At 56.7% G+C, this 16,811-nt stretch overlaps 2 protein-coding genes across 8 annotated transcripts in view; one reads left to right on the plus strand and one right to left on the minus strand.

Annotated features, from left to right (window-relative positions):
- FAM110A (family with sequence similarity 110 member A) overlaps positions 1-16,811 on the plus strand; it is a 131,653-nt gene that overhangs the window by 9,458 nt on the left and 105,384 nt on the right. The window lies entirely within an intron of this gene.
- On the minus strand, positions 1,656-13,397 carry SCRT2 (scratch family transcriptional repressor 2). Its single transcript, XM_030309886.1, has 2 exons — positions 13,265-13,397; positions 1,656-2,446 (listed from the first exon to the last, which is right to left on the minus strand). Exons 1-2 carry the CDS (start codon positions 13,395-13,397, stop codon positions 1,656-1,658), a joined length of 924 nt encoding a protein of 307 aa, XP_030165746.1.

A 16,811-nucleotide genomic window follows, 5' to 3' on the forward strand; every position in this document is an offset into this window, starting at 1 on the left:
TCCAGGACTCCTGCCCCCAGAACTGGGCGCCTAGTGATGGGGCAGAGGCGTGTGCTTAAAGCAGGGGGGGCCAGGGCCCGTGAGCGTGGAGGTGTGTGCTTCGGTCCTCGCCCGGGCATGCGAAAGCGCGGCGGGGGAGGTAGTGGCGGCCCCTCTGCCCGGGAGAGTTGCATAGACGTGGCCGGGAGGGAGCGCTCCTCCCGGGAGCGGAGCAGGCCGGAGGCCCCAGCGGGGTCCGGGGCTCAGTCGGTCCCTGGAACCTGGGGTCCCTTGAGAAGAGGAATAAATAGGAAACAAATCGAGGAGGCTCCTCTCTCCGGTCTCCCTGGAGTGGGAGTGGAAGGCTCAGGAGGGTGGGGACCTGCCCCATGACTGGATCTCCTGATACCCCTCACCGCCACCCCCCCACCCCCCCTTGAGGGTAAGCAGGCTATCCCTCTCATTCTCGTGCCCCCTCCCCAGAGTTCAGGCTCTGAGGAGGATGAGGCTTCTCCGTCACTCCCCAAGAGGGGGTGTGAGTGGGGGGTGGGGTGGGGAACAGCTTTCTATGGCCGTTGCTGTCTCTCTCCTTGCCTGGCTCCCTGACCTCCCAGTCCAGCTGGGGAAGCCAGACCATCCCTGGGTGAGGCCAAGAGATTAAATATAACAATAAATAGATAAATAAATAAATACACAAATAAATAACTGGAGAGGCCCAGCCAGACAGGGGGAAGGGCATTTGTGAGGTGCCCCAGACTCCCCCCAACAAATAAGGAGGGGTACCTGTAGTCCTGGGGGTGGGGGAAAGTGCTCAGAGAATCTGGGGAGCGGGCAGCTGGAGACTGGAAGCCCAGGGAGGGGCTGTCCTGGGGTGAGAGGAGGACTACATTAGGGGGGCAGGGCCTGAACTGCCCCTCAAGTCTGCCCCTGGTCAGGTGAACACAAAAAGATGAGAACTGCGGGGAGGATGAGGGGGTCTGGAGAGAGTAGGGGGTGGGAGCGGTTGAGAAGGCCCTAGGACCGAAGAGGGTGGGAGATGTATGTGAGCATGGTACAGGGGGCTGTGAATGGCTGGACCTAAGGCCAGGGTATGGAGGGGATCAGGGACACACCAGGGACTCCAGGAGGGGTGAGGATTGGATCCCTAGATGGGCACACATACAGCGAGACCTGGCAGAGGCCAGAAGGACGGTCTGGGGTTGGAATGTGGTCTGGGAGCTGCAGGGCCTGCGTACCGGTGTGGATGAGGAAACCACAACAGACGTGAGAGTCAAAGGTAGGTTTGGGCCTTAGATTGGGGTTCCAATAGAGGAACGATAGGAGAGACTCAGCTGAGAAGTGGGAAGAGAAGTCTGAAAGAGGGGAGAGGTGCAGGATCTGGGCGGAAGGAAATCTGGGGCCCGGGAGAGGTGCGGTGCGGACCTGGTGCCTGAGTTGGGAGCAGGGGGTCAAGGTCCGAGTCTCAGGGGGCAGAAAGGACGTTGCGGTCGGGTGCGCTGGGGTAGCCAGTGCCAGAGGTGAGCGGTGGTTTTCGGGGCGGGAGAGAAAAGTTCCGGGCTGGGAGGGGTTCCCCACGAGGGGGGAGGGGTGGGCAGGGAAACGCTGTTGGGGCACGGAGAGGATGGAGGTGGAGGTGGGGGGCCCCGAGGGCGGCGGCGGCGGCGGCGGCGGGCGGCTCAGCTGGCGGGGCCGGCGGGCGGCGGCGGGGGCGGCTCGGCCCCCTTGACGCAGGCGGCCTCGCAGTGCTTGTGGAGGTAGGACTTGAGCGCGAAGCTCTTGTCGCACTGGCGGCAGCGGTAGTGCTTGAAGGCCGAGTGCGTCTGCATGTGCGCGCGCAGGTTGGAGCGGTCGGCGAAGGCCTTGCCGCAGTGCGCGCAGCCGAACGGCTTCTCGCCCGTGTGCGAGCGCATGTGGCCCTGCAGCAGCCAGGGCCGCGAGAAGGCCTTGCCGCACACGCCGCACTTGTGGCGCAGGTTGTGCGTGAGCACGTGCATGGCCAGGGCGGGCATGGACACGTACGCCTTGCCGCACGTCGGGCACTTGCGCGCCAGCTGGCTGTCCAGGCTGCGGTGCGTCTGCTTGTGGCGGCTCAGGTTCGACGACGTGGCGTACGTCTTGCCGCACTCGGCGCACGCGTGCCGGTGCCCGCCGCCCGCCGGCGCCCCCGCGCGCCCCGCGCGCCCCCCGGCGCTCCCGGCGTCCCCCGCGCCGCCCGCGTCCCCGCCGCCCGCGCCGCGCCGCCGCCGCGAGCGCCCGTCCGAGATGAAGAAGGCGTCCATGGAGTAGCTGTCGGTCACGGCCGCCTCCCCGCGGAAGTAGCGCGCCGACAGGCTGGACTGCGGGCTCTCGGGGTCGCTGTACTCCTCCGGCGCCGCCGGCGGGTAGGCGGGCTCGGCCGGCGCCAGCTCCAGGCCGGGCTTCTGGTCCGCATCGTAGCTGCTGGGCGGCAGGCAGTGCGGGGCGTAACCTGCAGGGGCGGGAAGGGAGCAGGGACGTAGGTGAGGCGCCGCAGGGGGCAGGTCACACTCCCGGCGCTCTCCAGCGCGGCGTCCCGGAGCTCGCTCTTGGGAAATGTTGGCGCTCCTAACTAGGACGGCGGTCGCTGTCCTGCGCCTCCGCCCTGCCTGTGTTCATATCCTCCGCTATGGGCCACCGATGAAACAACCCCTGCGCCACCCTCTTGGAGCATGGCGCCCCCACGGTGCCACTGGCTGTGTGTTCACTAGCTTCTTAAGTGCTCACAACCACGCACTGAAGGTCTTACTGTTTTTCACACCCACTTTACAGACAGAGACGTAAAGCGTCTAAACTCCCAGCTAGTAAGTGATAGAGCCAAGATTCAGACCTTAGCAGGTTGACGCCAAAGGCCATGCTGCCTTTATTCTAACAGCATTCTGCCATTCCAGTGCTGTAACTTCTTTGAATCTGTTTCCTCATCTACAAAATGGAGCTTATAATTGGGCTCTCCCTCCCAGGGTCTTTGGAAGGGCAGAGTTAAGTGATGAAAAGAAGCACGTATTAAGCATGCACCGGGCCCTGCTTCAGTGCTTTATGCATGTTAACTCATTCAGTCCTTACAGGCCCTACAAAGTGGTGCCGTTCTCATCCCCAATTTCTGTGTAAGGAAATACAGAGAAAGGGAGAGAAGGAGTACCCAGTAATTACTATATAAATGTTAGCTATTATAATTATGCTTTTTATTTGCTTGAATAAGTGTCCTCACTGAAGGTTATTTAATTGTCTGCCTACCCCACCAGGCTGTGAGCTTCCAAGGGCTGGATTTGTGTGCCCAGCATGTGCCTGGCTTAAAAAAACAGGTGTGCAATGAGTAGATGTTGCATAAATGAATTACAGCCCTGTTAGACCCATCTCCCGGGGCTGCTAGAGGATTTGAGAGGTCAAGTGTGTGGCATGTACTAGGTGCTTCAGGAATGGGACTTCCTTGTACTTGCTCCTGAGCCTGTTTTGCTCCCAGCTCCACTAGAAGCATTCTGGAGTCTCCCTGTGAGAATTCACCTCCCCCCCCTCCCCCACTTCCCTCCTCTTTGGAGTTGGACCAGAAATCCTGTCTACCTTGGGTTTGTGTGATTGGTGGGTAGGCAGGCTGAGGCTCGCCCAGGGGATTCCACAGAGGCTTCCCAAGTGCAGGGGCCACCATGATTTGTCTCTCCTTCTCAGGGCCTAGCGTGGTCCTGGCACCCTCCTCAGACCTGGGGTCCGGGCTCTCAGGGGGAATTTCTGGCAGACGTGCACAACACTTACCGACCTGGCACCAAATTACAAAGTGTTTCCATTGTCTTTCGATTCCAGGAGAACAAGGAAAGTCAGGCCCCTTTCTGAGGCTTCAAGCTGGGGAGTGGCACAGCAGGAGATCTGACCTTCCTTCTGACCTTGAGACCCGTTCTCCCCACTCTCCAGCCTCCCCCACTCAGGAAAACAGGCGGAATAGGACTTTGTAAGCAGGGAACTGGATTCACAGCTTTTCCTTGCTTGAAACAGCCTGCCTGCCCGATCCAGCCTCTGTACCTCTTCCTCTCATCTGGAATTTGGGATGGTCACAGAGTAAAGTCTGTGCAGAGTGTCCCCCAGCCCTGAAGGCGAGGGCATGCCCTTTTTTTTCTTTCCCTTCAGCTGCTGGCACAAGACAGTCTGCACACCAAGTGGCTGGGGACTGTGGGGGTGGATGACTCAGTAGGGAGGGGCTCGGGTTGCAGAGAAGGCAGTGGGGTTGGCAGTTTTTTAATGGGGGAAGGAGAGTTGCCCCGCCTCCCAGCACCCCATTCCTCCCCTCCTGTCTGCCTTTGGTCTGGAGGCACTCCCCCCCCCCCCTCCACTCCAGGAATCAGGCCCCAAAACATTCAGGGAGTATTGTTTCAGACTGAGTTAAATACCTGCCTGGTACTCCCAGACCTCCTGTCCCTGGTACCTCTATTGTAACTCCTGAGATAGTGATAATAACAGCAAATATTTATTGAGCCTTACTGCATGCCAGGCTTTGGGCTGGGCGCTTCACTCCCATCACCTGTCCAAATCATCACAAAAACACTTTCACTACAGATAAAGAAACTGAAGTATGGAGTGGTAATGGTGCTTGCTCAGGGGTGGAGCAAGGATTGGAACGCACTGCCCTGCTCCCTTGCTTCCCACACACCCAGAGGTCCCGGAGGAAGTGGCTACTACCTCCCATCCCCAGGGCCCCAGCTAGCCAGCGCTCCATAAGCATTTGTGAAATGGGTGATAAGTGGGAATGGAGATTTGCGGGGCCAGCCTCACTCCCCAGCCCAGCGTGACCCGCTGTAGGCCATTCTGCCTACCTGGTCTTTGGACAGCTTGACTCCTGGCACAGATTCTCGGTGACCTTGAGCAAGTCCTGTACCTTTCTGTGCCTCAGGGGATAGATAGTATAGGATCCATGTGTCAGGGGATCACTGATCATGTGACCAGCGTGTGTCCTGTTACTGAATAAGGACGGCATACTGGTTAAGAGCATAACCTTGGTGCCCCACTGCCTGGATTGAGTTCTGACTTGACTGTTCCCAGCTGTGTGACCTTGGACAAACTGCTTGCCCTCTCTGTGCCTCTGTTTCCCCAGCCGTAAAACGGGGGATAATGGAAGCATGCAGACAGTTGCAGTAGGGAGTCCGCGAGTAAAGAAACCGCATGTGAAAAGTGAACAAATGCTAATGAACATCCTAGAGAACTTAAATGTGTCAGGTGCCATTTTGAGGGCTTTATATACATGAATGCATTCCATCCTCTTGACTCCAAGTTTGGTATCATCTTACAGACCAGGAAATTTAGAAACAAGATGGTTAAGCAACGTGCCCGCCTAGTAACTTAGGGCCAGGATCCCAACCCAGGATCCCAACCCAACCCAACAATCTCCCCACATGGGTTTCTGTGCTGCGGTTTTGTTGGCATCTGCTAAGACACATCTTGATGTTCCTCTCTGGGCCTCTGTTGCCTCAGGACGTGTAATTTCTACTTCCGGTTTGGGTGAGAAAACTTTTGGTGGGTGGCAGGAGTTCAGTGACCCAGGCCGAGTCCTCACGGGCTCCCTGCCTGTGGTGCCCTCTGGTGGCAGCCTGTAGCACTGCAGCAACTTACTCCTGTCGCTGGGGGGCTCTTTACATAGAAATAGGGGCGCCTCAAACAAAGGCTGCTCTTCAGCCTAGAGACGGATGCAGAATTGCCTTCAGGACAGGCATTGCAGACCAGACCTGATTCCCAGCAGCCGTGAAGCTCCACGTGCGTTGTGTGGGTGGGGGCGGGGTAGAGTTGTGGGCTAGAAGAGAGTTTTCGTGGTCATATCGGGAGGAGGTGGTTCTAACTTGCTTTGTGACCTTGGCCAGGTTACTTAACCTCTCTGGACTTGGTCTGTACAGAAGAAGGTCGACTGGGATGCTTTAAAGACCCATTCTGCATCGTGGCCCTTTCTGAATTAGATCCTCAGGCCCTTTTCCTGTCCCTCCAGCACACCCCCAAGCTCCCTCAATTCCACCTCACTCTCCTCAGAGCCACCCTAGACCTCTCCTTGTCTATGTGACCTTGGCAAGTTATGTAACCGTTTTGTGCCACGTATGTATAAGGGAGCTTGTAATAGCACTGAATGAATTAATGCATATAAAGTGCTTAGTACAATGCTTGGCACACAATAGACTCCCCAGCTGCTATTATTATTATTATCATTATTATCCCTACGTTTCCTGGTGATATCCTTCTAATCTAGCAAGAGTAGAACGAGACACACATGGGAGTCTCAGGCTGCTATATGATCTTGGGCAAACCACCTCACCTCTCTGGGCCTCAACACTGGAGAATCCTTTAGGACGCTAAGTTGTGTTCTAACTGTGTGCATGGAACCCCGATGGGTTTTCGGTGCTTTCCTCTGTTCCACAGGTGACCATAGATGGCTGAGCTACTTGTCCCCCATCTGACAGAGTGACAGAGTGGGTCACGATAGAGGCAGGAATGGCCAGGGACCCAGGGAGAAGAGACGTGGCTCTCATCCTGGTTCTTTTACTCATATCCTAGCTGTGTGCTCTTGGGCAAGTCACACAGCCTCTCTGGGCTCGAATCCCCCATTGGAGGGATTGGGACTAGAGCCACCCCTGCCACCTGGGGGAAGGCTCAGAAACACTTTGGAGACAGCATACACATGTCACCTGCGAATGACTCTTGGCCTTCTCTGCCTAAGAGTCTCGATACTTTAGATTGAAGGTCCAGAATCCGTTAAAAATGAAAAATCTGGGAGCCAAAGGAATGGTGGGAAGGGAATTTTACAAAGATTAAGGTGCTAGGTGCTCTACAGACACGGTCTCACCCAGCCGTCTGGCCCCTTGGGGTGAGGGGAGGCATTTCTGATAAGTGCCATTACCAGTACCACTGCTTTCATTGAACCTCCCCTGGGTGCCAGGCACAGTGCTAAGCCCAGAGGCCCAGAGAGGGGAGAGGATTTGCCCAAGGTCGCTGGAAGAGAAGCTGGGCTTGTAACCCTCCGAAGCCTGTGTTTTTTTCCAGAACACCCTAGCTGGATGGAGACTGCTGGGGTAGGAAGTTTTCAACTGGTGGGGGAAAGGAGCAGTGGGTTTCTTTTCCAGGTAACATCCCCCACTTGGCCCGTGTCTGATAGGATGGTGGGGTGTTGGGGGCAGAGAGAAGCTATTTGAGAAACTGTTCCAGCCCCTTGTACGTTTTTGCAAATAAAACTAACAGAAGTAATGATTGACTCTTATTAAGCGCTTACTGTGTACAAGGCACCCTGCTCAGTGCTCTGTGCACATTACTTCCTCTCTAAGGGAACGTGATAGTCACTTCCTCCGGGGCCGTATAGAAGCTGAGGCCCAGAGAGAGGCCTTGACCCACCTCAGGTCACAAAGCAAGTTCACACCCGAGTTAGGCCAGCCTCCTGCCTCTCAGTCCTTGACTCCCTTTCCCAGTCTCTCCCAGATTCCCAGGGTCCCAACCTTCCTCCAGGGAATTTCCAGCCCCAGTCCCACTGCCCTGCCTTGAGATGGGCAGAAAAAGAGAGGGGCCTGGTAGTGGGCCGGCTTTCCAGGTGGCCCACTTTCCTGAGGAGGGCCCAGCCCTGCTTGGTGGTGGGAGCTGGAGGGGCTGCTGCACGGGTATATTTAGAGCTGCTTCTTGCTGTGCCAGGGCCTCGGGCCTCGAGAATCAGCTCCAGCCAGCTGAGCAGAAAGCCAGGTCTGTCAGCAGCAAAGCGGGATAAAAATAGTTTCTCCTGTCTGCTCACAGAGCTGGGCAAAGGGGCTGGTGCCTCCCCCTCCCCTTATTATAGCATCTTTGTTAGCTGTTCCCTGGGCACCAGACCAGAAATGACACCCACATCCTCCAAGGGCCTAGCAGCTGGTACACCTGCCCACTGGGGAGGGTCCCTGGGAGTCCAGATGAGCAGGGGACAGAGCGAAGTCTGGCCCAGCGTGACCACGGCTGTAGGGTGTGGGGCTGACGCCTACTGACCTAGGCCCAGGGAGTGTCTAGAGGATTCCAGGGTCCCTCCCTACCTTCCCCCCACTCAAGAAATCCCACATATTCTGTTTCCTCCTGACTGTGACCCAATTCCTGTGGCCCATGGGGAGGTCCACAGCTCTGCAGGAATCAATAGGAAAGATTTTTCAAGGGGTTGTGGAGATAGGAGTGGGTGGCTAAGGGTCTTGAATTGCCTAGCGCTGACTGGTCTGCTCCCTTGGGGGAGTCTCCGGAAGGCCCTTGCACAATGCATGCAGGCGCTCCACGCCTCCTGCTTTCTGCCCTCCCCTCCTTCTGTTCCAGAAGGGTACAGTCAGAGGGCCCATTCCAACCTCCCTTCTTACCCAAAGGCTGGCAGCCGGACACCTCAGCTGGGAGGGAGGCCAGGAACTCTGGGGGTCTCATCTCTCTCAGCAAGGGTCTCATCCTGCCTCTCAGAGGGCCTCCGGGCTATGGAGGGTCCCTAGAACATGTAGATGAAGCACTCACCAGGGAGGTGCGACAGGGTCCACCATTTATGCCCCGTGACCTCATGCAAGGCACGGGTCTCCCTGGCCTCGTTTGCCTTTGTAGGTTGGAGCTAATCCTCCCCTGTGCTCACTGCCCTTTGCCCACAGTGTGTGTGGGGGGAGTTGGGGTGTGGGGAGTTTGGGGGATGATATAAATTGCTGTGCTGACATAGGGACTTGATGTATTCTTCTGCTGTCCCTCAGGAACCACAAACAGACTGCTTGAAAAATAGATGCTCAGCTCTGTCCCCTCATGTCACCCTTGTGATCCCAGGCTTAGAGGGGACTGTGGACCCCAGATTCCATATCCCACATGGGCCCTGTTATTCCATACTCCCACTGACTAATTCTTAGAAAAATCAGATTTCTGGGTCCCTACAAGGTCAGAGCTGAAAGAGATCAAGTTCAACTGCTTGAGTTCATGAGAAGGAAACTAAGGCTGGGGTTGGGGGAGACCAGTCCAAGGCCACGAAAAAGCTAATGGTGAGTCTAAGACATCAACCTGGCAAGCCTTCAGAATGGACCTGGACATGACCTTGAACTAGAAATTCGATCTGGATCGTAATCCTGGACCCTGAACATTGACCTGGACCTGATCTCGGACATTGAAACTTGAACTTGGACATGAATTTGTTCTGAATCTTGGACTGGACTAGCCTAGGACATTGACCTTGGACCTTGTCCTAGACTTAAGGTTGGACATGGATGTTGGGCCTGGATCTCAGATCTGGACCTGGACTTTGAACCTGGACCTCTGACATGTCTCTAACCTGGATCTTGGGCCTAGATCAAGACTGAGATACCAGGGGAAGTGGTAGTTAAGAGCCAGATGGGCCTGCTGTGTGTCCTTGGGCACCTCCCCAGCCGTCTCTGGGCTCCCTCTGCCAAGGAATTGGGGCAGCCCTTTTGCATCCCTGCTCCCCAGATGGCCTTTCTGAGGTGTGGGGTGGATGTGTTGGGGCCTTTCAGCCGGGCTTCCAGGCCTGGCCTGGAGCGACTCCCTGGCGCCATCAGAGGGAGTGAGAGGAAGTGGGCGCTGGTGTAATGTGGTCAACTAGATAAGCCCATGGGCAAGAGTAGGAGTGCTTCTTCAGCCTGCTGGAGAGGCTTAATGTAGCTGTGGAGGGCAGACAACTGTGTTATTGGATTGGCATTGATCCCTCATCTGCCTGGGTCGGATGCACTGTGAAGCAGTACGGGGGCAGGCCCAGGGTGGGGGGGGGGCAGAGGAGGGAGGACAGGGAGCCCAGCTGGAGTTCGGAGCTGGGGTGTGAGGGTGTGATGGAGGTAGGCAGTGAAGATGGGCTGAGATCCACGGAGACTACAGCCACGCAGATAGATGAGCAGCAGCAGCCTGCTCTGGGAGGGCTGAGAGTTCCCCCAGCATCTCCCTAGGATGCGAAGGGGTGGGCTTGGTGGAGTTGGAGGGCGAGGTTCTGAGAGGGTCAGTCAGGAGGATGTGAGTTGGCATCTCACAAGACGGAATCTGTGTTCAGAATCACTCAGGGGAGAGGAGGGGAAGGGGAGGCTGCACTGAGGCAGAAAACAGTGGAGGAGCAAGAGGAGAAGGAGGGGGAGAAATGAGGCATTGTATTGGACAGGATGGTGGAATTAAATCTGGTCTGCCTTCTTTGGGGAGCTCTGCAGAAAGGCCTAGAGATTTTTCCGTTTGGGAAGCTTCCCCTTCCCTATTTAGGGGCTCTTTGGGCTGGGGCGAGGCCTGGAGCCCTGATGCACCTGCACCTTTTTGCTTTTTGCCCAGCCTGTAGAAGCTGAAAAGGGAGGGAGTAGAGCATTGCTTGTGTGTGTGTGTGTGTGTGTGTGTGTGTGTGTGTGTGTGTAGGAGGAGTCCTCCAGGAATCCTCAGCACTCCCAGGCATTCCCTGAGCTGGGAGTACACCTCTTTAATTTGGGGCCCTGAATCTTCATCACTTAGGAGCCAGTGGTTCTCCTGACCTCCACATTCACAGGCCCCCCTCCCCGCACCCCTCCCCAGCTTCCCCTCCCACCAGCCTCATCCTGACCCTGTAGCGGCTGCTGCAGGAATGGCTTGTAAGAGGATCTTTCTAATAACTGGAACTATCTCCAGCCCCAGGCCCTTCCCCCCTTCCCCCCTTCCCCCTCCCTTCTCCTCCCTCCCTCCTTTCCTCCCTCCATCTCCTCACCTCCCCCCCCTCCTCTCTTTCTCCTTGTTTACCCAGCACACTTACACACGCTGGGAGAGAAAAACGTCGGCTCAGCAATTTTTCACACTTCCCTCAAACGCTCAGCAAGGTTATTTCCGGCAGAGTGGAGACAACGGGCCACCAGGAGCCGGTAGGCTCTCTGAGGACCCCCAGCACCCTACCCACCCGTGGGATGAGGGAGCCTTCACTGCCCAGTCTAGCCACACCCCAGGGATAGGAGAGGCCCCTGACAACAGGATGAGGCAGACCTTGTGTTTCCTGGCCATACCCAGGCTTGAAGGGTCACCCCCTGATCTCCGGCACTAACCCTGGACTGCAGATACTGCCAAGAGCGGCTAAGCCAGGGTGCCCGTCCTCACTGTGGGGCAGCCTGCAGAGAATGAAGCCAAGAAATACCTGGTCTCAGAAACTCTGCCACCCTCAGCCAGGCATTGGATGGCAAACAGAATCCTACAGAAACCCCGACAATGGCCCCCTGCATTCTGTTACACCCTCATTCAGGCATCTCCAGAGCCTCCCATTCCACACTTGACCTTCACAAAAGCTGAGCTTGTCAAAGTTGGAAGGATACTCAGTTCAGCCATCCAAACTCTTTCCCTGCTGGGGAGGCAGAGGACCACAGAAAGAAGACACTTGCCCAAGGTCACATAGCGAGTCAGAGACCTAGAGCCCAAGTCGCTCAGGGTTCTAGGCCAGGGATCAGACTATCAGGACAGCCAGAGGATTCTCTGGAGGCCAGGGAGCTGGTCTACAACCTTCTGGGGAAAGGGCAAAAGACAAGGGAGTTCTAGGGTGTCAAACCTGGTGGAACCCCTGTGGGAACACCCCTGCTGGTAGCTTTGCCCCAACTTTTGCTCTGACCCACCATTCACTCAGGGGCTCCTTTCAAAGCTTTTTTGGCCTGCATTCAAAGCAAGGCACTCCTGCCTCCCCCCTGAGGGATAGTTTGCAGTTTAGACTGTGCATGAGAAATTCTCTAGGCTTCTCTGGGTTTCCTCAACTGGCCTGGGGACAGGACCACAGAAGCCTCAGGGGGTGGGAGCCCAGGATTTTGTGCCAGTCCCCTAAGGGATCCACATCCCAGTCTTGCAGGCATTTCTACCCAGATCCTAGCACACACACGCCCCAGCCCTGGCATGGTCCCAGGTCCACCCTCTGTCCTGCCAGCACTCAGACAAGCCCAGCCATATCCCTGGGCCTCTGTCCTCGAGCCCAAGAGGCCCTGGGGTCAAGAAAAGAGGACAGTAGAATGAGAGACATATGGGTGAAGAAAATGGGGGTTGGTTCTCTTGGGGATCTGGAGGAGGCCAGGGGCTGAGGGGCTGCAGCTGTATCCCTGATCACTCCCTAATTTCTTTGACCTTGATGAGGTCACAGAGCCTTTTGCCCAGCGCCCTCTTGCTACCTGGCTTGACAGAGTGATGGAATGTGGGTGAAGTGCTTGGCAATCCCCAAGGTGAAACTCCCACCCTCCCTGGCTCCTGCCTTCACCACCTCAGCCCACCCCCCATTCTCAGCCCTTTTCTTCTCTTCTTTTTCTCTCCTCCCCTCTTCTTCCTCATCTCCCCCTCCCCACACACCCCAAAGCCAATGCCACATGTGATGTCAGATTTCTTACTGCCAAAGGGATGCCTCTTCTCCAGACACCTGCCCTGGTGTGGGCCATCAGAGGAGAACCCTTTTGTGATCCCCTTGATGGGGGATGGGATCTACGGAAGCAGTCTCAGATTCTTCTCTACATCCTTCAGAGATCACCCCCTTCTGAGCCTGAATGACCTCTCTTGTCCCTCAAACCCTTGTCCCTGCGGGAACTTGCTCTGAGAAGAGATGGAGTGTGTTGGGGGTGGGGGACTTACAAGGAACAGCAGGGCTGGCTCTGGAGGGGGTTGAGAAGCTGGAGTGGGGAGGGAGTGCAGCCCAGGGGACCAGGAGCCACTTTGGGGGAACCCCTCCTAGAAATCCCCTCTTCCTTGCAGTCCCCAGGACAGGCCCAGCCTTTGGCAGGCATGTGGCTGAGGGTAACAAAAGAGTTGCTGAGAGAGGGGACCTGAGAACACTTGTCTGGCATCGCCAGGGGGAGCAGGCTTGAAGGGAAGGAGGGAGCCCCCAGCTACACCCAAGGAGCCAACCCTGTCTCCCCAGGGACTGGTAGTGCAGGCCCGCTTATCTTCTCCACCAGGGCAGTACACTCAGACATCCAGCCTCCTTCCCTCCACTGGGGAGAGGGGACCCACAGACTGCCTTGTGCATTAGCCCCCCAGCATTAGCCCTTCGTGGGTGCCTCTCTCTCTCTCTCTCTCTCTCTCTCCATTCTCTCACCACCCCTCACTCCAGCCCCGTTTAGGGCCACAACTTTCTAAGTCCGGGCTGGCGCGTGGCTGTGGGATGGATCGACCCTGCGACTTTCCCTTTGTAGGGACCTAGCCCCTGCCCCGCCCGCCCGGCCCTCGGGAAGCCCGGGAGGCGCACACAGCCAGGGAAATCTCTACCCGGGGTTCCCTGCCGCGCGCACCCCTCCTCGTGGCCCGAGTTGGGGAGGGCCCGAACTCCCCTCCCTCTTTCCCTCCCCCCCGCCCCCCCCCCCCGCCGGGTCCTACTCACCGTTGTCCCCGGGCGGCCCCCGGGCGCCAGGCAGCACGTAGGCGGTCTCCAAGGGGTGGTAGGTGGGGGCCGGCACCCCGCTGCACTGGAAGCCGTCCCCTTTGATCTTCTTTACCAGGAAGGAGCGCGGCATGGTGCGACTGGCGGGGGGCTCGGCGGGGGCACTTGCGTGGGGCCCCGGTGGGGGGAGGCGGCCAGCCGGGCGCGATTGGCTGTCGGCGCGGGGTTTCAGCACTGGACAGCTCCCAGCGGGCGGGCGGGCGGGCGGCAGCGCGGAGCCGGCACCGGTGGCGGCGGCCCCGGCTCTGGCTCGGGCTCCCGCTCGGGCTTGGCGGCGGCGGCGGCGGCGGCGCGCAGACAGGCGATCGCTGGAGCTGTGCTCAGCACTCCGGCTGCCTGCCGGCTTTATATGGGACGCAGGCTGGAGGAGATCAGGTGGTCCCCTAGCAATGGAACTGTTCAGCGCTCTAATCCATCAAATGTCCCCCAGGACAATCGCTCCGCACACGTTCCCCTGAACCGGCAGCGGTGGGGGCAGGCCAGGCGCAGGGAGCAGCGGGCAGGCAGGAGGGGAGAAAGTGAGGGCGAGAAAGGCGCAGAGATACAGAGAGACGGAGAAAGAGGGGGGGGGGGGTGGAGGGAGAGAGAGAGAGGAGAGAGGAGATACACAGAGAAAGACAGAGACATACACTGAAAGAGGTAGAAATAGAGACCGAGATAAGGACAAAAAGACACAAGAGAGAAACAGAGAAAGAAGGAAAACAGAGATGGAAAGAAGTAGCAACACACGCTCACACACCCATGGGAGAAAAAAAGAGATCCAGACACACAAAAAGAAAGCCCCCCAGGGATGCAAAGAAAGGGAAAGAAAAGTGTAAGATAGAGGGAGAAGCCGAGGGGAGAGGACAGAGAGTGGTCCGAGCAGTCGGGGTTCAGGCACATGGGGACACAGGGAAAGGGATGCAAAGAAAAGAGTGTGAGCTCGCCAGCCGCGACCCTCCTGCCTCCAGTCCTCTCCCTCTCCCCCAATTCAGAAGTGGCCAGTGTGGACACTCAGCTTTAACTAGAGGAAGTCGGCACCCCCACCCCAGCTTGGCCTCCCACTGAAGCCCCTGTTGGGTTTGGGGTTCAACTTTCTTCTCCCAGAACTGGTGGGGGCAGCAAGTCCCCCATGCCGATGCCGGCCCCTCTCAGCCGGTCCTGTTCCGGTGCCTAGCTCAGGCAGGCGCTGCAAGAGGAAGTGAAAATCGTCCAGTAATTAATTTCCCTGCTGCCGGGGGGTGGTGGTTTTGACACATCCGAGGCTGTGTCTTTCCCTGAAGCGGGGAGCAGACAATAGAGACACGTGGACTGGGAAGGGAGAGGGGGGAAGGGAGGGGGAGCGGGGCTCCCGCTGGAACTCTTTGCAGGTCAGCTCCTTTGTCTCCAGGAGGATCTGAACAGACCCCCCCCCCCCACCATCCTGCCAAAACCTAGGGGGAGCCTCTATATCTTGGAGGATCGAGGAGCAGGAGAACTCAAACCCCTGCCCAGAGACTTGCTTGGCAAAGTGCCATGGTGGTGGGCTGGCCTCAGCAAGTATGGGATGGCCAGTGCACAAGAGTCCCAGAATTGGACTCCAGGAATGTCAGGATCTCATTGGTCAACAGCATTCTGTTTATGGGATGCCAGGCTGACGGAGTGGGGATGTGCTTTTGGCACTGGGTCATTCAATACCAGTTGGGAGACTAAGACCCAGAAAGAGTATGGAGGTGCCTGAGGTCCCACAGTGAGTCAGCAGAAATTTCCAGAGACCCTTGTGTGGCCCTTGGGCACCACCGAGTGAGGGGCTTCCACTAGTCTTTGAGGTGTGATGTGGAACCTTGGAATAAAACATGCACCCTTCAGCTTGCCAAGGCCCTGCACGATCTGGGGGAGTGGTGCCCATCTTCCCAGCCGTACAGCCTCATATTTCCTCCCTGGGACTTTTTTCAAATCTCAGTCACTGAGGGTTGAGATGATCATATCCCTTGACACATGGCATACCCCTGTGTTCCCTACACCAGCCATACAAGCAACTTCTAGTTCTTTAGGTTTGGTGCCCGGTGGCTTATCTTTTGGCCTCCACAGTGTTTCCTCCTTTAGATTGTCCTTCCCTCCACTTCATCCTAGCACGCCCCTACCTGTCCTCAGGACTTAGCTGAGGGATCACTTCCTCTAGGGGAAGTAAGTATCCCTGACTTCCTGTATTGTAGACTAGGTCAGCTAGCCCATTAGCCCCCGAGCTTCATGGGGACAGGGACTCTGTCCCATGTGTGGCTCAGCATACTCTTACAGGGTGCAGTGGGGCACCCCAGCTATCTTACTTGCTAGCTGTGGCATGGTGGGCAAGTTATTCAACTGCTCTGTGCCTCACTTTCCCCCTTTATAAAATGGGAATAGTAATTGCTGTTAGCTCAGGGGCTTGGGAGCATTACAAGAGTTACTATATGTAAAAGGCTTGGAATGGTGCCTCGCCTATACGAGGTGCTCAATACATGTGGCTTTTATATGCACAGCTGTACCTGGAGCACCCACATGTTTGTGGGGTTCTGTGGAGTAAGTGGTGGCAATCCTAGTCCCTGTTCTCTTGGAGGTGACATTCGAGGGGCAGTGGATGGACACTGAAGAAGGAAAAACTGATGTCAACAGTATCCTTTCAAATAGTTGCTCAGTGCTGTAAGGGACATAAAACTGGGTGAGGTGATGAGTAAGGGTCTCCGGGAAGAGGGGACATCCGAGCGGAGATTTGAGTGATGAGATAGAGCTGGCTGTGGGCGGAGCCAAGGAGAGGGTGCTCCAGGCAGAGGCTCCACTTCAAAGGCTCTGAGACAGGAGTGAGCTGGGGCCACGGAGGAGTGTGTTGATGGTTATTTGTGGTGTGTCCAAATTTTTGAGTTTGTGCTAGGCTCTGGGATCTCTATCTTCTATGGGTGCTTAGTCCAGTGGCATGTGTAAGACAAGTGGGTGCCCATGAGCTCACCTCTGCCTGCCTGGTGGTTCCCCCGTTCTGATCTCCTACAAAGAGACAATGAAACTCAACCCAGAGAGCTTCCCAAGACATTGAACATTCATGATGGCTTAGGGACAGAGCTGGAACTGGGCTCTCTCTCGTCAGGTCTTCTCACTGGGCAGGATGGAGAGGTAATCCACCCCAGAAGTGACATAGTCAAGGTCCTGTAGAGCACTAGTGGTAGGTTGAGTGTAAGATCCCAGGTCTCTGGGCACCTGGGTGGTTCAGTTGCCTGGCATTTTTCTAACTCTTGATCTTGGCTCAAGTCATGATCTCATGGTTCAGCTCATGAGTTCGAGCCCCTGTGTTGGCCTCTGCACTGACAGCACGGAGCCTTCCTGGAATTCTCTCTCTCTCCTCTCTCTCTCTCTGCTCCCTGCCCCCCACCCCCGCTCATGCTTACTCTTCTCAGAATAAATAAATAAACTTAAAAAAAAAAAAGAAAAGAAGAAAAAAAAGAAGAAACCTTCAGCCCAGAAAGTGAGGTTCAAAAATACCTACAGTGTTAGGGGCGCC

Source organism: Lynx canadensis, chromosome A3, assembly GCF_007474595.2.
Source record: "Lynx canadensis isolate LIC74 chromosome A3, mLynCan4.pri.v2, whole genome shotgun sequence".
Classification (NCBI taxonomy): Eukaryota; Metazoa; Chordata; class Mammalia; order Carnivora; family Felidae; genus Lynx; species Lynx canadensis.

Excerpts from the sequence above, each read along its gene's own strand:
- SCRT2 (XM_030309886.1), bottom strand. The coding sequence starts at position 13,397 with ATGCCGCGCTCCTTCCTGGTAAAGAAGATCAAAGGGGACGGCTTCCAG. Across the intron at positions 2,447-13,264 it reads GGGGCCGCCCGGGGACAACG|GTTACGCCCCGCACTGCCTG; the intron begins GTGAGTAGGACC and ends CCGCCCCTGCAG.